We start from the raw sequence: 23,622 nt of genomic DNA on the forward strand, positions 1-23,622 counted from the left end.
CTTCTATATCTCATTAGCAATAAGGCTGTACAAAGAGCCCTCTATAAACTAATGCATGTAATCATTGTCTGCTTATTTGATTACATTTTTGTTTACATGTTATTTTTTTGCTGCTGTATATTTCATATTGATTAGGCATTATCCTCTACTCTGCTGCACTCCATACAGATGTGAGTTACAGTAACCATTCATCATGAATCTTTCTCTTGGGTGTGCACACACACACAGTCTGGCTGTCTCTGATACAAAGAGTACTCTGGTTTTCAAGGCTAAGTGGTTCACAAATGACAGTAAAACTATTACATATCAAAATCCAGAGATCACTTCTCATTTTCATTCAGTCATTTCAATGTCAATTTTCTCTCCAAAAATATATTAGTCCAATAGCCAATGATATTTCAGTCAACATGTATATACATAGATGTAGGCTATCTATTTTCTAAAGCCATTAAATTGCAAAAATCCGTTTATAATGATCAAGTCTACTTTAGGTATTCAAGGTGAAATATCAATGCATATATCAACAAAAAAACACAATTTACTGAATGCCACTGCGTCATCGTACAAGGTTTCGAGTCAAAGCACGCCTCCTCCTGTGCCAGATATAAAATCATCAGAACTTGCCTCTTGGGCTCAAATCCGTACTCTCCCTTTGCTGCTTTTACGCGCAAACTCACTTTCCTCACTAACGCTACATGTGTTTTCTCAACGGGATTTTTATATTTTGTAGTCTTTAACAAGTGATTCTAAGAGTCAATTATTTACATTACACAATATGGAGGTTAATTTTACACTGACAGGGCGCGACTTTCTAGATTTACGCGCGTTGGCACAAAAACTTCTGAGTCAGGGAAACAACTACTCTCTGCGTCTGGTGAACTACTCTCTGTTTGACAACGGATCGGGGTTCTATGAGGAGGACTCATTGGACGTGAACACGAACATCTACTCGAAAGTCCTGGTCACTGTGATCTATATCGCGCTCTTTGCGGTCGGTTGCTTAGGAAACTCCGTTACGCTGTACACCCTGCTGACCAAGAAGTCACTACAAAATCTCCAAAGCACTGTCCACTATCACCTAGCGAGTCTCGCCGTCTCCGACCTGCTAATACTAGTCCTCAGCATGCCCGTCGAACTCTATAACTTCATCTGGGTCCATCACCCTTGGGCGTTCGGAGGAGTCGTTTGTAAAGGTTACTATTTCATTCGGGATGCTTGCTCTTATGCCACAGCATTCAACATCGCCAGCCTCAGCGTTGAGCGTTATATGGCAATTTGCCACCCTTTCAAGGCGAAGAGCATCATGTCGCGCAGCCGCACCAAGAAGCTGATCAGCGGGATGTGGGTGGCTTCGTTCCTCCTGGCCTCTCCGATGCTCTTCACCATGGGCCAGAAGTACCATGGGCCCCAAAGGGAGAAGATATGTACCACAATCGTGTCACCTGTCTTATTGAAGATAGTGATTCAGGTGGGTTTGAAACTCCTCATTTCACAACAATCAGTTGAGTAGTGCACAGGAGGTTGGTGGTACCTTAATTGGGGAGGACAGGCTTGTGGTAATGGCTGGAGCAGAATGAGTGGAAAGGCACTCCGTTCCAGCCATTATAATGAGCCATCTTCCCCTCAGCAGCCTCCACTGGAGTAGTGGTATTTTACGCACCTATTTAGTCACTGCACAGCACACACAGAGAGAGAGGGGGGGGGGAGAGAAATGGTGCAGGAGAGTAGGATGAGATACAGAAACAGAGATGAATAACCAATAATCAGAACATTTTAATTAATTTCCCCACTCACGAGAGACAACCTGGTGGTATATTTTGTTTAATTTCCCCACTCATGAGAGACAACCTGGTGGTATATTTAATTTAATTTCCCCACTCATGAGAGACAACCTGGTGGTATATTTTGGAGATGCGATATGTAATACTGTTGAGGGGTCCTTGGATGTAAGTGGTCTGGTTGTCATGGTGATTGGCTGCTGCAGTTGTTTGTGGAAGTGTGTGACTAGTGATATTGTGGCATCAAGTAGCCTAGTGATTAAAAAAGCGGGCCAGCAACTGGAGGGTTGCTGGTTAGAATCCTAGCTCTAGAAGATTTATTGCAGAGGGTTGCTGGCATTATCCAAAATTCTATCGCCTGCTGTTGTGCACCTGAACTAGGCACTTAACCACCTATAATTGCTGCACTGTGATTGCTTCCCACCACTTGGCATATGTGTGTGTCTCAGGGGGTTGGGTTGTGCATAAAGATATGTTTCCAATCTCTGTACATTAATGGACTATAAAGCACATATAATCTTATCTTGTCCCTCCTTGCAATGTCCCCACACCCTCCACTTCCATCCTCACATATCATTGTCATATACAAAAACTGAGAGAACAGCAAGCAAATACAGGAAATCCTGTCTTCTAAGGGTGCTGTTGTTGCACAACATATTTCTTCAGAATGTATGGTTATAGCAAGGTCGAGCTCGGAGCTTGATGGAATGGCACCATAAATTGTATGAATTTTGCGCTTCCACAGAACTTACCATAATCTCCAAAATCATAAGAATTGCATTGCCAGAGCTGTCATTTTTTTCTTTCCACTTCTCTTTTCTCTACATACAACATGACCATTTTTTACATCATGTAATTTCACTTCTTCTCCTCCTCCTACGCATAGGGATGTCATTACACACGCTGCAGGAACACACACTCTCCTCCGCAACAAACCCTGTGTAGCCTAGGATACCTGGAGGGCAGCCACAAATGTCTTCGCTTATTTTATTTTGTTGGGCATAAATACTGACATTGTCAAGCATCAGGACACGGGAGGCAGTTTATCAACCTAAAGCATGGTGATAAAAGGGGGGTCACTACTACTACACTAGTTGTGTGTGCATGTGCCAGAGATGTATTAGTGACTCCCATTTCAGAAGCAACTGAACTAATAAGTCTGTTTACCTTTCAGTTTAGCTTCCTGCTGTTTGGTAGTGCAGGGCCCTATAACACTTCATCCACCAGTTTGATCACTACAGAGAGAGGAAGAGAGTCAGATAGTTGCTCCACTAGCTGCCCACAGATGTTTTTGGGTGTGGAGGAAACGTAGCCCTCTAAAATTGTTGATGTGTGTAGAGTGTGTGTGTCTGTTTGTGTTTGTCAGTGCATACGTGTTTGTGTGGAGTGTGTGCGTTTATGTTTGTGTGGGTGTGTTAGTGTTTGTGTGTGCACGCGTTTGTGTGAGTGTGTTTGTGTGCGTGTATGTGGGCGTGTGCAGTATTACTTAGTTTTTGGCATAGAGCACCACAGAATATTAGGGGAACTCCGGGATTAACATGAGTGGTGTCCCTCTGTGCAGGGAACTCTCTGATTGTATTTCTGGAGAGTCCATGCTGTGTGAAACACTTGGGATTGTGGTCTTTCTCATTCCAACCACCTCAGCGTGCTGTGACGCCACTGGGAAACAAACCAAACTCTAACACTCATGACTGATGACAGAACCGTGGCACAGCTTTCTGTGCCTTCCAGGTAACACCTCACAAACTCAGCCAAGGCTTGACTTGAGTCCAGAACTTTTGTGAAATAGCACAGTTACAAATAGATAACAAACTGGATGGACATCAGAAATAGAGGGTTGATCTTTAAGGGTTGATCTTTAAGGGTTGATCTTATGTAGCAAAAATTGAAATTGTGTTTTTTACATTGGATAAAAGTAGAGACTCAGAGATACAAAATGGTATATCATACACTACAGTTGAGGAACAATAGGAAAGTAATTATGCTTTGAACGTTGATAAACTTGTGAACTCACTTTTGAGAAAATGTCTTTTAAAATCTTTTGGTACTACTACTGGAGAGCCGTTCTTTATCTACACCCATTCAGCATCGTTCACACCCTCTTAAGCTTTAACCCCACCCATCTCTTTAAGGGTTGATCCGAGCATTCTGTACTAACAGCAGTCAAGCACCCAAGCTAACTTGCTAGCTACTTCCAAATACAAATGAGAGAACATCTCAATGAACATTACTGGCCCTAGCAGAGCTGGTTAGGTTGTTATGTTATCTAGAGCATTGGTGACTGCAACTGTGCTGTCAGATTGTCCATTTGTAAATTCAGAGCGTACACTGGACGTTCTGGTCGATGAGTAGGGTTGATCCGAACGGTCTGACCTCACAATCAATCAAATGTATTTATGAAGCCCTTTTTACATCAGCCAATGTCACAAAGTGCTATACAGAAACCCAGCCTAAAACCCCAAACAGCAAGCAATGCAGATGAAGAACCACGGTGGCTAGGAAAAACTCCCTAGAAAGGCAGAAATCTAGGAAGAAACCTAGAGATTGGCAGTCAAACAATGGCAGTCAAGCACCCAAGCTAACTGGTTAACATTGACTGGCTAGCTTGCTAGCTACTTCCAGACACAAATGAGAAAACACCCCACTCTGACCATTTTACTCACCCTAGCAGAGCTGGTTAGGCTGTTTTCATGTTATCCAGAGTGTTTGTGACTAACTGTGCTGCTGGCAACAATTTCATGATGCTTTTTTGCCGACGTTTACTGACACCGGCCATAATAAACAGGTGTTGAGCGTTCGTAAATTCATCAGTTATTCTGGACTCCGGCACACTCAGACAAGAGTGCTCTGAAATTGGAGTAGCTGGCCAGACTGAATTTATGAACACACCCGAAATGGTTACTTGCATAGTGGAGTCTTTTGTTAAGACATGAACCTAGATTTGGTAAACAATGAACCATAATCCCAACTCATGACGTTACTACTATGAATGAATCTGCATGTAGCTAACCAACCAGTTTCAATGTTAGCTACCTAACAATAGGCTATAGCTAGCCAAGCAAATGGCTCTGAGATACGAATAATAAGATCATACGCGAAACGTTATCTAGCGAGCCAGCCAGCTAACGTTAGCTAGCTAGCTAACAGTATACTAACTTGAAATGAAACCATTTTATTTCAAAATTAGTAATGTGTAATATCTGTAAATGTAGCTAGCTAGACTATCTTACCCATATACATCATTCATAGATGGATGTGTCTCCTGTCGGATGCCATGGTTGCCCTTAGTTTGAAGATGTAATCCCGAGACAGGTGTTTTCTCCACCTCCTTAGCTATCATACTCAAATTCCACTGATTTCAAAAACTCGGTCCTCTAGGATGTGGAAAGTAACACTTATGCAGTTTTACTACACTATACATTTTTTAAAGCTGCGTTAGACAGGATTACCTAGACATATTGACCAACTCAAATAGACATTTTGATTTAAAAAATGTTAAGTTCAAATGGCTCTCCTGTGAAGTAGTGACCCACGACATATGCCTAGTTTCTTGAAAGGGGTCACAAATGTCAAGTGAAGATGACTTAAACTTGACTAATTGTCTAGACTTAGGAACTAAGTTGAATCAATGAATATCAACGTGTTTACTCAATTTAGAAATACACAACCAAAAACTCAAATCCTCTAAAACAACAGAACAGCTCTATTGACAAAAAAAAGTTCAGATGACTTAAACTTATTTATTTGGGGGAGGGGGGCGTATTAGAATAATACCTAGCAATCTTTACAACTGTTTAATTTGAACATTTACAATTTTGTCATTTAGCAGACGCTTTTATCCAGAATGAACTTTCAAAGTGTCACGTCCCTGACCTTATTTCCTTTGTTTAGTCTTTGTTTAGTTGGTCAGGACGTGAGCTGGGTGGGTATATTCTATGTGTTGTGTCTCATTGGTTAGGTGTGTCTGATTGGCCTGATATGGTTCTCAATCAGAGGCAGGTGTTTTACGTTGTCTCTGATTGGGAACCATATTTAGGTAGGCTGTGTTCACTGTTTGTTTTGGGGGTGATTGTTCCTGTTCATTGCGTTCTTTGTTTTCACTAGGTTCACATGTTCAGGGGCCTGTTGCACAAAACTAGGATAAGGGATTAAGCCAGGATATCTTGGTGATCCTGGCTCAATTGATCCGTAATCCGGTTGCACTAAAGATGGATAGGGGGCAGGAGGATATGTTATGGTATAAATTACCATGGAGATTTATTCTGTGGAGCTAGCCTGCTCCAGACCAGGCTAAATTCCAGGATCTATTTAATCTCATCCCTAATGTCAGTCAGCAGTCACCACAAATGGAAACCAATAGTTATTTCACTGCTCACTATACATTGTTATCACATATAACTAGACCCACTGTTATTATTTAAACGTTTGTGATCATTAATTTCAATGATTTTGGATAAAAAATGATTTTTAGATGATGTTGCTATCATTAGATAATTTACAGTTTCCCATAGACTATAAGGCTATATATAAAATGATAGAATATTAGGGCCACAGAGGGGAAAAAAACACAAGTCATAATATTGTAACCAGTTGTTTTAAAGGAGGACAGTTGTTAAAATGACAGATGTGGGGCATTTCGTGAAATTGTACTTCAGTATGGTTTCATAAACAAAGACATGCTGATCTGCCAGAATATTAAGTATCACATTGTCATAAGTATCAAAACTGTAAAAACAATATGTAGCTTTTCTGCAGAAAGAACCAGCCTCATAAATTTATGACTTTATCCTTTTTCTTCAGTGTGGCCCTAGTACTCTGTCATATAAACAAATACACATTCCATATGAATATAAAAACACAATGTGTAACATTATGTTCCTTTATTGAATAAGGACAAAACAAAGCAGGTAAACCATCAGCTCCTTTCGAAACTGAAGTCACAGTGACTCTACAAGATGGAAAGCACAGAATCCAAGCATATTATACAAAATGATACATACACATTCAAAGGTCTGTATATAACACACCCTGCATGTCTGCACACTAAAATAAATGCAGGACAAATCCATACACATCAACTGAACAGACAAATGAATGGATGCAGTAGCCTCCCTGCAGCCTTGTATTACACACAGTATACCGCACAAACATCATAAGAGGCCAAATTCGTCAAAAAACGAACCCAAAAAAACCCAAATTCCTCTGCCACCGCAGGACATATTTAACCAAAATTGAAAGCACACATACTAACTAAAATAATTCAACACATATTGGTCCCTCAGCAGCCGACCACTGTCGTCATCAGGGAAGATTGCCGGATTGTCCCAGTCCATGGCTGGTGGCACTCTGGGGGCCCTCTCCTTCCTCAGGCAGGCCACATTGTGGAGGACAGCACAAGCCACAGTAATATCACATGCCCTAACAGGGCTGACCCTTAATTTGTGAAGGCAGTGAAAGCGTGCCTTCAGGAGGCCAAAGGTCATTTCAACTCTGGCCCTGGTCCTGGCATGGGCATGGTTGTAGGCCTGCTGTGCTTCCTGGGGGTCTGTGAAAGGTGTCAGGAGAAAAGGCTGGCAGCCATACCCCCTGTCTCCCAGCAACACACCAGAGAATTCACCTGTCAACACAAAATCTCATCATTACTACCTCATAAACACAGTGATATTCTTGACACAGCCATGATGGTTATAAATAGGGGTTGTGTGGCTTACCTTGTGATAGGCACTGATAGATTTCAGAGGCCCGAAAGATTCTGGAGTCATGGACTGAGCCAGGCCATTTTGCCACAACATTGCTGATCACACAGTCAGCATTGCAGACCATCTGAAATCATAAGATGAGGAATATTACACCAATCAATGCACATCACTGGCAATGCAGAGTGTTCGTCAATGGACAATATCAAAAAGTTATGTTCACCTGAACATTAATGCTGTGAAAGGATTTCCTATTCACAAAATCGGCCTCATGGGCACCTGAGGGGGCTTTTATCCTTATGTGTGTGCAGTCCACTGCACCAATGACATTGGGGAAACCTGTCACACAAAGTAATGAGTATCCTACTATGTGTTAACAGTTGTCCTGTAATTTGTAGATCCTCTTACCTGCAATCCTATAGAACTCCTCTTTGATGTCACAGAGTCTTCTGTGGCCAGGGAAGGAGATGAAGACATCTGCTAATGCTTTGATAGCCAGACACACACTCCTTATTGTGCGGCAAATTGTGGCCTTGTTCAGCTGTTCTGCATCCCCCACTGAGTACAGGAAGGCTCCACTAGCAAAAAATCGCAAGGCCACACAAACCATTTGCTCCACACTCAGTGCATGGCTCCGTGCAGTGCGGTGCTTAATCCTGGGACCCAGTAGTCTGCATAGATACCTGATGCCATCTGCAGAAAACCTGTATCTTTCATATAGATGGTCATCAGGGAAGGCCAGTGGGTCCAACCGGTCCCTGAAGACCCTTTCTCGCCTGAAGGCTCTCCTCAGCACAAGTGCTTCTTCATCCACCACATCTCGCACGAATGGGCATGCCATTGTCAGAGCAGAAAGGAACACACAATTTTGGGCCTTCATATAGGCTAGTGGCCACACCTGGTGCTGGGGGGGTGGGCAAAAGAGGGCGATGCCTTATAACGATGACTTGGTTGTACTGATTGCTGGGAAAATAAAAAAAACCTTAGAAAGATGCCACCGTCCTGTGTGCTCACAATAAGAGCTCATATGTCATGGCTCACTTGACTTTACGAGAATATACCTAATTTTTATTTTGAGCTGTGTCATCTTCTTGGAGCTGGGGGAGGAAAGAAAAATAATGAATAATACATTTGTGTTACAGTTAGCATACAGTGTACATTGAAGGCATATCTCACCTCCCTCTCAAGTTTTTTTATTTCAAGGTCCAGTTTCCTAATTGTCCTCTTTTTTATTTCGGACTCCAGTGCAAGATTTTCCATCTTTTTCTTCTTGTACTGAATGTCTATGTCTGCCAGTTCTATTTGGCGCCGGAGGTGGTTGCCATACAACTTTCTGATAGCTTGTGAGCTCTGTGAACACAATACAATTAGCGCAGCTGGAATTTGGCAGGATGTGGTGTCCTTTTATTAATACGCACTATGTTGCCAGGCTGGTTTTCCCACTGTATAGCATCTGGGTCCTGTAAAAGAAATTAGATTTTTTGATTTTGATGAGGACTCCTCACCATTGTAGAGTAAATAGTACTTTCACAGTCTTAACATGATACCTCATGCCTTCTGGAATCCAGAGAGATGGTCTCCTCCTCATCATCGTCTCCATCATGTGCTGTTGCTGCTGCACTGGGGCCTTCACCCTATCACATTTAATCGGATTCATATTGAAGCTAGTAGACAAGACATGCCAGGCCTACAGTATGCCTTTGATGGAGTACTCACTGGATCAGCATCGTCTGGTGCTTGTGCTGGTGGCTCTAACAGGAACACAGTGCTGCCAGACACTGCAAGGCAATAGGTAAACCAAAGTCAGACAGTCCAAATTGATTCAATATGAATGTGGTTGTATCCCATGTAGAGATGGAAGGACATACCTTGAATGAAGCGGGTGGCATCTTGGGAGGAACCTATGCTCGTCTCTTTCCCCCCAGGGATCCCCTCTAAGACGGGCCTGCCTTTATTTAGCTCCAAGGCCATGTCCTCTGCTGGGGTAAGGTCAGCCTTTGGTGACCCACCACCCGTGCCTTGTCTGTGGGTATTCTTTTTCACTGCTAAAACAGTACAGACAATGTGTGAGCAGGCACCTTCTGGGTACAATATATGCTTGTGCTTTGTTAAATATTAGTCAGGGACCATACCATTCTGCAGAATGTTCTTGTATTTGATTTTGACCTGCTGCCATGTCCGTTTTGGCCCGTTCATGTTTAATCTACACACACACACACACATTTAATGGAGTCACACTGCAAAAAATTACTTGGTATTTTTGTCTTGTTTTCAGTAAAAATATCAAAAAATGTATCATAGCTTTATACAGTGTGATGGAGTTACTTTACACAATTTCACTCATATCTGCAGTGCATTTCAATTAAAAATTTAACCGTTTCATAATTACAGTACAACTGCATTTTTGGAGATGTGAATTAAATATTTGAATTGTAATTGTGATGTTTCAGCGGAGCGGTGAGTGTGTAATTGTGCACTACTTACGCATTCAGGCGGTCTGCAATACTTTGCCACGCTTTTTCTCTTTGCTTTATCACTGTGGCGGTGTTGCCTTTCTTCTTAATTATATCTTTTACCTCCTCGTATGCCTCCATGAGGATTTGTGCTTCCGACGGGGAAAAGTACGCGGCTCTAGTTGCCATGGTAAATCAGTTAATCTGTGATCTGTGGCGGGGTCTATTTGAGTGAGCCGTGAGCGCGCACCTATCCAGGATTGGTTTCACCTGGCTTAATGAATCCGTGTCTGCTCATCCTGGCTTGGTCTTTGTGCAACCAATTAAGCCTGGACGCACATGTTTTGGCTTCATTGAGCTCAGCTGAGTCATTTATCCCGGATGTCTTAATTCTACTTTTGTGCAACAGGCCCCAGGTCTGTAGCGTCGTTGGTTTCATTCTGTTTATTGTTTTGTTCGTGTTTATAAGTGTTCCAATAAATATGGAAGCGTACCACGCTGCGATTTGGTCCTCCTCTCTTCCACCTAACGACGAGCGTTACACAAAGTTCTTGACATTTTCCTGCTTGACTAACCTCCATGTCTTACAGTAATGATGGACTGTAATTTCTCTTATTTGAGCTGTTCTTGCCATAATATGGACTTGGTCTTTTACCAAATAGGGATATTCTCTGTATACCACCCCTACCTTGTCACAACACAACTGATTGGCTCAAACGCATTAAGAGGGAAAGAAATTCCACAAATTAACTTTTAACGAAGCACACCTGTTAATTGAAATGCATTCCAGGTGACTACCTCATGAAGCTGGTTGAGAGAATGCCAAGAGTATGCAAAGCTGTCATCAAGGCAAAGGGGGGCTATTTGAAGAATCTCAAATCTCAAATATATTTTGATTTGTTTATCACTTTTTGTGTACTACATGATTCCATATGTGTCACTTTATAGTTTTGATGTCTTCACTGTTATTCTACAATGTAAAAAAAATACTAAAAATAAAGAAAAACCCTTGAATGAGTAGGTGTGTCCAAACTATTGACTGGTACTGTATATACAGGTAAAGTCTATTTAAGTTGATAGTAAAGTAGATTGATTGAAAATGTGAAGTTTTCTACCAAAACTTTAATTGATTCTGTCACGTTCTGACCATAGTTCTGTTGTATTTTCTTTGTTTTAGTGTGGTCAGGGCGTGAGTTGGGTGGGTTATTGTCATTGTCTCTGATTGGGAACCATATTTAGGTAGCCTGTTTTGTCTTTTGGTTTGTGGGTGTTTGTCTTCCGTGTGTCACGATCGTCGTTCGGTGAAAGAGAGAACCAAGGCGCAGCGTGATATAGATACATCTTCTATTTATTTGAAGAGATGAAAATGAACACGAACACTAATACACACTAAACAAAAACAACAAACGACCGTGAAGCTATAAACGAAAGTGCAGACACAAGCTACTAACGTCAAACATAGACAATTACCCACAACCTACCTAATGCCTATGGCTGCCTAAATATGGCTCTCAATCAGAGACAACTAATGACAGCTGTCTCTAATTGAGAACCAATCCAGGCAACCATAGACATATACATAAACACCTACACTGAACACAACCCCATGAAATCTAAAAAAAAAAATATATATACAATACAAACACCCTATACGAGACAAAAACACACAAACATCCCCCATGTCACACCCTGACCTAAAATAATAAAGAAAACAAAGATAACTAAGGCCAGGGCGTGACACCGTGTCAGTGTTTGTCGCCACACGGTACTGTTTCAGTTGTTCACTTCGTTTATTGTTTTGTTCCAGTGTTCAGTTTTGGTTTATTAAAAAGACATGAACACTTACCACGCCGCACCTTGGTCCGATCCTTCTTCCACCACCGAAAAAAATCATTACAGATTCAACTATAAATAGCAGGTTGTACTGAAACTGTAAAGTTGACTTGACTTTCTTTTATTAGTCAAGGTAAATTTGTGGTTAGTTTGGAAAACTCTACATTTAAAGTTAAAACTAAAATTGAAATTGATTCAACTAGGAAAATTGTAGGTTATACTGACAAATGGGGCCAACAGACATGGTCGCCCTGCTTCTAGCTCCTAGCCAACTTTGCAGTATTATTTTTTTGTTGTGTTATTTCTTACATTATTTGCTCAGAACATTTCTAGTACTATTACCTACAGCTGAAAATAATGTTTGGATATTAGATCAACGGTCACTTACCTAGATAAGGGATGCCGATGGCAGCTCCCGTATGGTTGATGAGCAATTTTATAAGGCATGACTTCCCTTACCAGAAATTTCCCTTCCCGGACCTGGATCCTTTGTTTGATGTGCCCGAGGCAGCCCCATTCATCCCGGGGATACTCCAAAACATCACTGCCGGAGAAGTGGGGTCTTAGTCAGACTTGGGAAGCAGGCACACCACTCACCGCTTCTGAGTATATTACTCTCTAACTTTCAGTCCCTGGAAAATAAAATAGATGAACTCAGGGTGAGGATCTCCTTCCAGAGCGACATAAAGGACTAACATACTCTGTTTTCCGGGAATTGTGTCGCTCTCTGGATATATTGTCCCTGTCCATACAACCAGCGGGGTTCTCCATTCATTGCGCAGACAGGAACAAAGAACTCTCCGGGAAACACAGAGGTGGAGCAGTATGTCTCATGACAACTCATGGTGTGATTGGGGTAATGTACAGAAACTCATCCTTTTATTGTCCCGATCTGGAATACCTCACCATCAAATGCAGACCACATTACCCCTCATTATCCCAGGAGGCCTGGTGCGTAGAGGAGGCACAGGATGAACCGGGCTGTGGGGGAGCACTGGAGCTCTGGTGCGCAGCCTTGGCACCATTCCTCCAGGCTGAATGCCCACTTTAGCCCGGCCCCTCCAGAGTGCAGGCACAGGTCGAACCTGGCTGTGGGGGAGCACTGGAGATCTATTGCTTACCACTCGCACCTCTCCACTTGGCTCAATGCCCACTTTAGCCCGGCACGGGCGGAGCGCAGGCATAGGACGAACTGAACGGTCCCAGCGCACCGGAGACACAGTGCGCAGAGCCGGCACAGGATACCCTGGGCCGAAACGGCGCACCGGAGACCAAGCGCGCTGAGCTGCGACAATCTGCCCTGGCTGGATGCCCACTCTCGGAGGGCTGGCATATAGCGCACCGGGCTATGAGTGCGCCCTGGAGACACTGTGCGCTTTACCGCATAACACGGTGACTGACAGTACCACGCTGCTTCCGGTAAGCACAGGGAGTTGGCTCAGGTCTATAGCCTGACTCCGCCAATCACCCCGTGTTCCCCCCCCCAAAAAAAACGAATTGGGGCTGCCTCTCGTGCCTGCTTCGCTCACTTGCCTCATATCGCCGCCTCTCAGCTTTAGCTGCCTACAATTCCTTTTTCGGGCGGCAATATTTCCCAGCCTGTCTCCAGGGTCCCTTTCCGTCCAGTATCTCCTCCCATGTCCACGAGTCCTGAACCCTCTGCTCCTCCATACCACGCTGCTTGGTCCGCTTGTGGTGGGTAGTTCTGTAATGGTCGTCGTCGTCTGATGAGGAAGAATCGGACCAAAGCGCAGCGTGGTAAGTGTTCCTGATTTTTATTTAAACTGAACACTAGAACAAAATAAAAGTGAATAAACGACACAGAAACAGTCCTGTCAGGTGCAGAACCCTAAACAGAAAACAACTACCCACAAAACACAGGTGGGAAAAGGCTACCTAAGTATGGTTCCCAATCAGAGACAACGATAGACAGCTGTCCCTGATTGAGAACCATACCCGGCCAAAACAAAGAAATACAAAACATAGAAAAATGAACATAGAATGCCCACCCAAATCACACCCTGACCAAACCAAAATAGAGACATAAAAAGCTCTCTAAGGTCAGGGCGTGACACTCAAGATAATTTTCTTCCGTTATAGTCACTGCCGTGCACATTCCCCCACAAGCCGACACCGACACGGCTCTCAGGGAACAACACTGTACTGGGCGGCAGGTAGCCTAGTGGTTAACAGTGTGGGCCAGTAACCGAAAGGTTGTTGGTTTGAATCTCAAGCTGATGTACATGAAAGGCACTTAACCCTAATTGCTCACGTAAATCGCTCTGGATAAGAGCGTCTGTTAATGACTGAAATGTAAAATGACTGGAAACCGCATTTATTGTAGCCTGGGACTTTAATTAAGGAAACGCTCCCGAAATTCAACATATCTCCCTTGCTACTTGACACAAAAATTCTTGACTAATATTTCTCTCCATTCCAGGATGGCTACAAGGCCCTCCCCCATTCTCCCTTTGGGAAATCAGACCACACCTCCATCCTGCTTATCCCTGCCTCGCCTCGCCTTATCACGGGTTATCACGGGTGCAGGAAGCACCTATGGTAAGGACTGTTCAATGTTGGTCTGACCAATCAGAATCTATGCTTCAAAAAAAAAAAATTACGAGTACTGGGATATGTTCCAGGCCACATCTGGATAAAAAAAAATTATACTGACTCGGTGACGAACTTGCAAAGGGGACGCTGTTCCTACTGTGACGAGCCTTCAACATCATAGTGCCAACGAAGCGCATAACAAGCTTAGGGCACTAGTTCTGAACCACTCACTGTGCAACTGGGTCCTGAACATTTCTGCCAAGCTGATGCTCAACACGGGGTCCCCACAGAGGTGTGTGCTCAGCCCCCTCCTGTACTCCCTGTTCACCCATGACTGCGTGACCACGCACATCTCCAACTCAAATATCAAGTTTGCTGACGACACAATAGTGGGATGACTATTTACCATCAACGACGAGGCAGCCTACAGGGAGGAGGTGAGTGCCTTGGTGGAGTGGTGCCAGGGAAAATAACCTCTTCATCAACATCAACAAAACAGAGGAGCTGATTGTGGACTACAGGAGACAGCAGAGGGAGCACACCAACATCCACATTGACGGGCTGCAGTGGAAAGGGTCAAAAGCTTCAAGTTACTCGGCGTGCACATCATTGACGACCTGAAATGGTCCCTTCACACCGACAGTGTGGTGAAGAAGGCGCAACAGTGGGTTGGCCAATGCCTCTGCGATATTGACATGTTGCACAGAAACACTCTCACAGAGAGAGTTGGGAGGATGGACACTAACGCCCATTTGGCTCTCTGGCCTGCTGGCATGTGCTCCTGGCACCACTCCCCTTGGAGAGAGAGCCTGTGCTGGGGTCTGTACACTGGTTCCTGGCCCGTCTGGTCCACCTAGCTGCTGGCTAGGCGGTGATGGGATGACTCCTCTATCCCCACTCCTTCCATCCTACATCCCAACTCTCTCGCTCAACACTCAGGCTCAGAAAGAAGAAGATAATTGCTCATGGTTTGAGAATTTGAAAACCTACAATATGGCCAACAGGAACTAGTCCAAGCCTTGTGTAAAAAGTAGATCAACTTTCTCAATGCAACCTAATCAACTTTTATGTTTTGTGATTATTCAGACCAAAGCATATTTTCTCCCGTGTGTTTGTACTGTAGGCTTCTGGCCTCAAACTCAGATACAATAACACATGATAAAGAGTTAACAACGCCGCAGGGAAGGCAGTACCCAGACTCCTGTTTCCACTGTTCCATCTCTGAGGCTGGAATTCAGCACAAACTTGGCTGACAGGCAAACATTGTTTTCAACCAAAGCAATTGAGAATAAACAAAGTAAACTGAGTTTAAACTGTCTTATGTTGGTGATGCCTGTGGTTTTGTTTTGTTCATGCCAGTTTGGCGGTGCCAACAAGTTTATTTGGGTGTCTTTTCCAAACTAGCCAAAGCAAAATATGCCATTGTGGTGAGGTTTGGCATGCTCATGTGTGAGGGGGAGGATATTTGGAAGGGTTGTGCAACCCGATGTATGGTCATCTCTGACTCTAGAATTACTTCAACAATGGATGATCAGTGAACTGCTGTTCAATGTGCCCTCATAGGAGAGGGAGAGGAGGCAATGTAAATGATAATATAGATTGAACCTTGGGGCTAAGAGTTCATTTCTTTATTACAAAGGTATTACAGTTTTTGGACTCCCATACCCAGGGCATAGGTATCAAAAACATTCATCATTTGTAATTTGCTCTCCATCACCCAGAGAGCATCTAGACACCAGGTGAATTGAATCTCATTTCAGCTCCAGACTAAAAGCTATGTCAATAGCATGAGTTACACCATTCAGAGAACTGCTCAGCTACATGACCCAGGGACCCAGGAGTGTTTTAGCACACTAAGGGCTATGCTGGCCATAAGATTAACAATAAGGTAGTACCAAATAATCACAACTCACAGTAAATTAATGAATTGATCTTCTATAGGGCAAACAGTAAGAGTTATTGCTTTTTTGGCGTGTGTGTGTAATAGCCTGCTAAATCCTCGAATAAATATTCAATCTATCCTAGTGCCATTCTAGTGATTTAGTTTTAGATTAAAATAAGAAAATCTAACAGAATAGCAAATTACAGTTTTCTTGGCTCATCTATGTACAGTGTTATGGCTCAGAGAGCTGTCCAGTTGATTCCCTTGCTCTGTCCATCCACCAGGAAGAGACAGAGATCGTGAGCAAAGTATGTGAGCGGAGCATGCCCAATTTGGAGCGAGTTTCCCAAAGGCTGGAGAGTCGGCCATCTCGCCCTCTCCAATTTCGCTCCAGTAGTGCTCACTTCACTTTATGAGTTCAGGGCATGCCCAGCCAGGCATGTATTTGTAGGCTACTTGTGTGCTGCTATAACCCCTTGCTTTAGCTACTGTCATGGAGTTCGCTAAATATTTCAATAAATAAACTGATAAAACACACAGGTGCAAAATCAAGGTGACTTACAAAGATGAGGTGGACCAAGAGCAAGAGAGGGAGGGCAGTGATGTAGTGTCCACAACTAAAGAATCATTGTGGAATCTAGGCGCGTATTCCTGAAAGCGTGATGCTATACTACATGTACGTGCTAACAGAAAGGCACCAGATGGGTAGCCAACTAAGTGTGTCATTTGAGCAAAGTATTTTATAAGTAAACAATCAGATCTCTTAAAAGTTTTGTTAATTTTCAGTCTATTATCTATACAATAGGCTATCATTGATTTTGGCCCAATAGGCCTGACATATTACCTCTTTCAAGGAGCTTTCCGTTTCTATAGGGTTATTTTGCCTAAAAACCTTTAGGCCTACCTATAGAAAGAAAAACTCTGCATCCCTGCCCATCCTGGCAAGAGTGGCCTGAAGGGTGTTACGCATCTCCAGTGGCTCTGCAAGCGCGGAGAGGGTATTCTCTGCTGCTGGCCTGCTTTCCAGGCACCATCACATGAGCCTGAAGCCACAGACTCTGGCCAAACTCCTCTTTCTAAAAGTTAATTCAAAGGAATTTTTATTTCATTGAGCCTAATATGGCATTTTTCGTAAAATGTGTATTTAATTCTAAGTAAGTCACAGCCTATTTGCGCGATTTGTCGACTCTAATAATTTACAACAACTACATGTTGTTTAAATGCTGAGCGCTTAATGTTCCTGCCAGCCTAGTGTGTTGCACTCGCAAATGCTTCACAGTGTATTTCTTTGTAGGCTATAGCCTTGAAATATAAATAATATAGCCTAATATATTTTCGTTCCTTCTTCTGATCTATTTAGTGTTTATATTGTCACGCCCTGACCTTAGAGAGACGTTTATTTCTCTATTTGGTTAGGCCAGGGTGTGATTTGGGGTGGGCATACTATGTTGTCTATTTCTTTGTTTTTGGCCGAGTATGGTTCCCAATCAGAGGCAGCTGTCTATCGTTGTCTCTGATTGGGAATCATACTTAGGCAGCCCTTTTTCCCACTTTCTGTTGTGGGATCTTGTCTGTTTGTGTTGCATGTGTTTGCACTACTAGCTTTACGTTCGTTGAGTTGTTTATTGTTTTTTGGTCGAACATTTAAAATTAAAGGAAAATGTACGCCAACCACGCTGTACCTTGGTCTCCATTTAACGACGGCGTAACATTATATCCTGTTTTAATATACGACATGTAGCCTATTTGAAATGATGAGCGCTTCTTACAGTCACCTTTTCGTGTTGTTTATTGAAATGTTTTTTATTCAGATCATATGGTTTGGTTTCAGTACTTCAAAACCAAATGGTAGGTAATCACAAAAATAGATGGATGTTGGTTAAATTGTGATTTTAATGAATGAAGCGAATTTGGAGCAGCAGTGTTTTTTTCCTGTGAGCCAGGAGTGGTTTTTAATGGAGCGGTTGAAAAAGAAGTAGAGCACTGGAATGGTGGAGCAGGATTTCCGACTGCTCAAGTCAGCTCACATACTCTGATCGTGAGAGATGAAAGAGGACCATCAAGATCTCCTTAGGTTGGGAATAAAGTGCTTTAGAGAGACGAGTCTAGACCTTAAAGGGATACTTTGTGATTTTGGCAATGAGGTCCTTTATCTACTTCCCAATAGTCAGATGGATGCTATTTTTACGTCTCTGTGTCCAGTATGAAGGAAGTTGGAGGTAGTTTTGCGAGCCAATGCTAACTAGCATCAGCGCAATGGTTGGAAGTCTATGGGTATCTGCTAGCATGCTCATTTCCACAATCCTGAAGTATCCCTTTAAATGTATTTCAACCCTGAAAGACGAGGCAGAAAAGAAAAGGTGGAGAGTTCTGTGTTTGAAGATATATTGTCATTATCTGAGAGAAAGAAGAGGAAAAATAGAGACCTTTACAACATGGCTGCAGGAAGATGTTTTGGTTTTGGGGTGCTGTCGACAGGGGATGCTGAGGAAAAATAGAGACCTTTACAGCATGGCTGCAGGAAGATGTTTTGGTTTTGGGGTGCTGTCGACAGGGGATGCTGAGGAAAAATAGAGACCTTTACAGCATGGCTGCAGGAAGATGTTTTGGTTTTGGGGTGCTGTCGACAGGGGATGCTGAGGAAAAATAGAGACCTTTACAGCATGGCTGCAGGAAGATGTTTTGGTTTGGGGTGCTGTTAACGGAGGGGTGCTAAGGAAAAATGTAGACCTTTACGAGTGGAGGGAGATTTCATTTCACCCGATTTTCTTTCATTCCAGTGAAATTTGTTCCACATTTGCCTCTACTGTTTCTGAAAAGTGTAAATAAATTCCTATGCATATTCAAGGTCCTGTGTGGCTCACAATATGGTCCCACACGGGACCATATTGTGGTCCCGTGTGGCTCAGTTGGTAGAGCATGGCGCTTGCAACGCCAGGGTTGTGGGTTCATTCCCCACGGGGGACCAGGATGAATATGTATGAACTTTCCAATTTGTAAGTCGCTCTGGATAAGAGCGTCTGCTCAATGACGTAAATGTAAATGTAAATGTCCTTTTCATTATTACACCAACAGTAATATCAAATGCTTTCATTGCATGTACAAGTGGGTAACCTGAAAAAATGTGAGGTGTGAAATGGAAATGTATTTCTTTGTTATCCCATCTAGGGCTGTGGCGGTTGTGAAATTTCATCAGCTGGTGACTGTCAAGCAAATAACTGTTAGTCTCATGGTAATTGACCGTTAATTAACATAAACACATTTAGCATCTCCTGGCATCTCCTGATGCAGACCTTTGGAACATCTACATTTTAAGGCGTCTAATAAATCCATGTAATATAGTCTACACCTTCACAATAAATCCCTTATTTATTTTAGACAGGTCTAAAGAAGCATGATATGAAGAAAATGTAGTCTATTTCAGAAGGACAGAATATCATACTCTGAGTTGTCCTTGTGTTAGGTCCTGATATGGCTATGCCAAATGGCTGTGGGCTACACTAGTTCATTTAGCAGGCAAGATTTGCTTAGAATTCCTTGGCATTATTTTATATTATTTTATAGTATGAAGAATACAATTGAACATAGCTGAATAAAATACACTGGATATTTTCTCCAACCGATTTGAGGGAGTGCGCACATGCGGGTATTCTGTATTGAGCGGTTAACAAAGAAATAGGTACTCCTGTATGCTTCATTTCGAGTTGTTAATGTGACTTTAGTTGTTCTACAAACGTTGGGCTATATGTTTTGATTGTTAATACATTGTAAGGCTGCATGATGGGACACTAATGATGATTTGAAAAAAGTTGCATGAAAGGCATGTGCTCTGCTTTGTTTTTTTGCGCAGGCTGCACACAACTCATCAGTCTCTCATTCAACATTTGACAAGCACTTGATGATGCCTCAAATTTCACGGTGGCATCCCTTTTGGGTGGCCCTAATGCACCCAAAAGAAATCCATGCCTTTTGTGGCCATTGTGCCCTTGGCCCGGAGTGCTGCGTTGTGCCAATTCCCGAACTGTCCACATTTACTTTTCATCAGCCAACAAGATGAGGAGGCCTAACGAACAGCAAAAGCACTAGCCTATGTCAATCTACTATCCCCCAGAGTATAAAAGTTGACCTATTCTGTGTGAGAAATAAATATTCCAAACATGGTCTGGGACAGTTGTGGGATGTGATAGATCCCAAATTAATTCAACCGCTAGCATCAAAAACCTTTTTTTCACTATGAGGCTGACGCAACAGATCAGAACATTTAGCTTTAAATGGTGATCAACTATTAGGCTATTTCTTCACATTATAAGCGCAGCAATGTGCACATGGCAGTAGGCTATAAAGGCAAATGTTCCATTATCGGGAAAACACCATTATCAAAAGTGACCACAAATGTGACTGACCGGCTCAAATTGGTCTTATGAAAGTGTGTTTTTTACATTGGATAAAAGTAGAGACTCAGAGCTACAAAATGATATATCATACACTGCATTTTTGAGGAACAATGGGAAAGTAATTCTGCTTTGAAGTTGATAAACTTGTCAACTCACATTTGAAAAAATGGCCTTTGAATGTTTTGGTACCTAGTGAAGAGCTCTTCTTTGTCTACACCCATTCAGTATTGCTCTTAAGCTTTATCCCCACCCATCTCGTTTCACTCTCGGAGCATTCAGAGTGCACACTTGATGCTCTGGCCGATGACTTGTTTACCTCTGGATAACATGAAAACAGCCTAATCAGCTCTGCTGGCAACAATTCCATTAGCCTTTTTTGACGACTTTTACTGACACTGAAAATATTCAATGGGTGTTGTGCGCTTTTTTGCCGATGTTTACTGACACCGGACATATTCAACGGGTGTTGCGCATTCGTAAATACATCAGTTATTCTGCGCCCTGACATACTCAAACTGAATTTACGAACGCACCCGAAATGGTTACTTGCATAGTGGAGACTTTTGTAAAGACATGTAGCTAGCCAGCTAGGTAAATCAAATCAAATCAAATGTATTTATATAGCCCTTCTTACATCAGCTGATATCTCAAAGTGCTGTACAGAAACCCAGCCTAAAACCCCAAACAGCAAGCAATGCAGGTGTAGAAGCACGGTGGCTACGAAAAACTCCCTAGAAAGGCCAAAACCTAGGAAGAAATCTAGAGAGGAACCATGCTATGAGGGGTGGCCAGTCCTCTTCTGGTTGTACCGGGTGGAGATTATAACAGAACATGGCCAAGATGTTCAAATGTTCATAAATGACCAGCATGGTCAAATAATAATATTCACAGTAGTTGTCGAGGGTGCAACAAGTCAGCACCTCAGGAGTAAATGTCAGTTGGCTTTTCATAGCCGATCATTAAGAGTATATCTACCGCTCCTGCTGTCTCTAGAGAGTTGAAAACAGCAGGTCTGGGACAGGTAGCACGTCCGGTGAGGGAACCCAGGTCAGGGTTCCATAGCCGCAGGCAGAACAGTTGAAACTGGAGCAGCAGCACGGCCAGGTGGACTGGGGACAGTAAGGAGTCATCATGCCAGGTAGTCCTGAGGCATGGTCCTGAGGCATGGTCCTAGGGCTCAGGTCCTCCGAGAGAGAGAAAGAAAGAGAGAATTAGAGAGAGCATACTTAAATTCACACAGGACACTGGATAAGACAGGAGAAGTACTACAGATATAACAGACTGACCCTAGCACCCCGACACAAACTACTGCAACATAAATACTGGAGGCTGAGACAGGAGGGCTCAGGAGACACTGTGGCCCCATCCAATGATACCCCCGGACAGGGCCAAACAGGCAGGATATAGCCCCACCCACTTTGCCAAGGCACAGCCCCAACACCACTAGAGGGATATCTTCAACCACCAACTTACCATCCTGAGACAAGGCCGAGTATAGCCCACAAAGATCTCCCCCACGGCACAACCCAAGGTGGGGTGCCAACCCAGACAGGAAGATCACACCAGTGACTCAACCCACTCAAGTGACGCACCCCTCCTAGGGACGGCATGGAAGAGCACCAGTAAGCCAGTGACTCAGCCCCTGTAATAGGGTTAGAGGTAGAGAATTCCAGTGGAGAGAGGGGAACCGGCCAGGCAGAGACAGCAAGGGCGGTTCGTTGCTCCAGAGCCTTTCCGTTCACCTTCACACTCCTGGGCCTAGACTACACTCAATCATATGACCCACTGAAGAGATGAGTCTTCAATAAAGACTTAAAGGTTGAGACCGAGTCTGCGTCTCTCACATGAGTAGGCAGACCATTCCATAAAAATGGAGCTCTATAGGAGAAAGCCCTGCCTCCAGCTGTTTGCTTAGAAATTCTAGGGACAATTAGGAGGCCTGCGTCTTGTGACCGTAGCGTATGTGTAGGTATGTGCGGCAGGACCAAATCGGAAAGATAGGTAGGAGCAAGCCCATGTAATGCTTTGTAGTTTAGCAGTAAAACCTTGACATCAGCCCTTGCCTTAACAGGAAGCCAGTGTAGGAAGGCTAGCACTGGAGTAATATGATCAAATTTTTTGGTTCTAGTCAGGATTCTAGCAGCCATATTTAGCACTAACTGAAGTTTATTTAGTGCTTTATCCGGGTAGCCGGAAAGTAGAGCATTGCGGTAGTCTAACCTAGAAGTAACAAAAGCATGGATACATTTTTCTGCATAATGTTTGGACAGAAAGTTTCAGATTTTTTCAATGTTACGTAGATGGAAAAAATCTGTCCTTGAAACAGTCTTGATATGTGTCACGCCCTGACCTTAGAGATCCTTTTTATGTCTCTATTTGGTTTGGTCAGGGTGTGATTTGGGGTGGGCATTCTATGTTCTATTATTTGTATTGCTATGTTTTGGCCGGGTAGGGTTCTCAATCAGGGACAGCTGTTTATTGCTGTCTCTGATTGAGAAACATACTTAGGTAGCCCTTTTTCCCACCTGTCTTTGTGGGAGGTTGACTTTGTTTGTGGCACATAGCCTTAAGCTTCACGGTTTGTTTTGTATTGTTTATTGTTTTGTCGGCATCGTTTCTAATAAAAGGAAAATGTATGCTCACCACGCTGCACCTTGGTCCACTTCATTCAACAGCCGTGACAATATGTTCATCAAAAGAGAGATCAGGGTCCAGAGTAACGCTTCACAGTTTTATTTGAGACGACTGTACAACCATCAAGATTAATTGTCAGATTCAACAGAAGATCTCTTTGTTTCTTGGGACTTAGAACAAGCATCTCTGTTTTGTCCGAGTTTAAAAGTAGAAAGTTTGCAGCCATCCACTTCCTTATGTCTGAAACACAGGCTTCTAGCTAGGGCAATTTTGGGGCTTCACCATGTTTCATTGAAATGTACAGCTGTGTGTCATCCGCATAGCAGTGAAAGTTAACATTATATTTTCGAATGACATCCCCAAGAGGTAAAATATATCGTGAAAACAATAGTGGTTCAA

The 23,622-nt window shown here is 43.1% G+C and overlaps 2 protein-coding genes across 8 annotated transcripts in view; one reads left to right on the plus strand and one right to left on the minus strand.

The window, feature by feature from the left end:
* Positions 1-622: 622 nt before the first annotated feature.
* LOC139557246 (neurotensin receptor type 1-like) overlaps positions 623-23,622 on the plus strand; it is an 87,033-nt gene continuing 64,033 nt past the window's right edge. For 2 of the 4 annotated variants that reach the window (XM_071371784.1, XM_071371783.1), the window contains exon 1: positions 623-1,468. In XM_071371784.1, coding sequence (XP_071227885.1) covers positions 776-1,468 — 693 coding nt within the window. In that variant the 5' untranslated portion in view covers positions 623-775. The remainder of the gene's footprint in view (positions 1,469-23,622) is intronic. The other 2 variants (XM_071371781.1, XM_071371782.1) reach the window with 2 other exon arrangements.
* LOC139557247 (putative nuclease HARBI1) lies at positions 6,644-10,342 on the minus strand. Of its 4 annotated transcripts, none has more exons than XR_011671354.1 (10): positions 9,607-10,342; positions 9,343-9,519; positions 9,191-9,252; positions 9,022-9,108; positions 8,893-8,934; positions 8,651-8,824; positions 8,536-8,571; positions 7,883-8,437; positions 7,490-7,601; positions 6,644-7,395 (listed from the first exon to the last, which is right to left on the minus strand). XR_011671354.1 is itself a non-coding variant. In XM_071371785.1 (10 exons), the coding sequence occupies exons 7-10, from the start codon at positions 8,352-8,354 to the stop codon at positions 7,025-7,027; spliced, it is 1,071 nt and encodes a 356-aa protein (XP_071227886.1). In that variant the 5' UTR covers positions 8,355-8,437; positions 8,536-8,571; positions 8,651-8,934; positions 9,022-9,108; positions 9,191-9,252; positions 9,343-9,519; positions 9,607-10,342; the 3' UTR covers positions 6,644-7,024. The 4 variants fall into 4 exon arrangements, 2 of the variants coding, with proteins under 2 accessions (XP_071227886.1, XP_071227887.1); XM_071371785.1 differs by adding an exon at positions 7,698-7,813 and having other exon boundaries at positions 8,651-8,934; XM_071371786.1 differs by adding an exon at positions 7,698-7,813 and having other exon boundaries at positions 9,343-10,342.

This window comes from Salvelinus alpinus, chromosome 28 (assembly GCF_045679555.1).
Source record: "Salvelinus alpinus chromosome 28, SLU_Salpinus.1, whole genome shotgun sequence".
Classification (NCBI taxonomy): domain Eukaryota; kingdom Metazoa; phylum Chordata; class Actinopteri; order Salmoniformes; family Salmonidae; genus Salvelinus; species Salvelinus alpinus.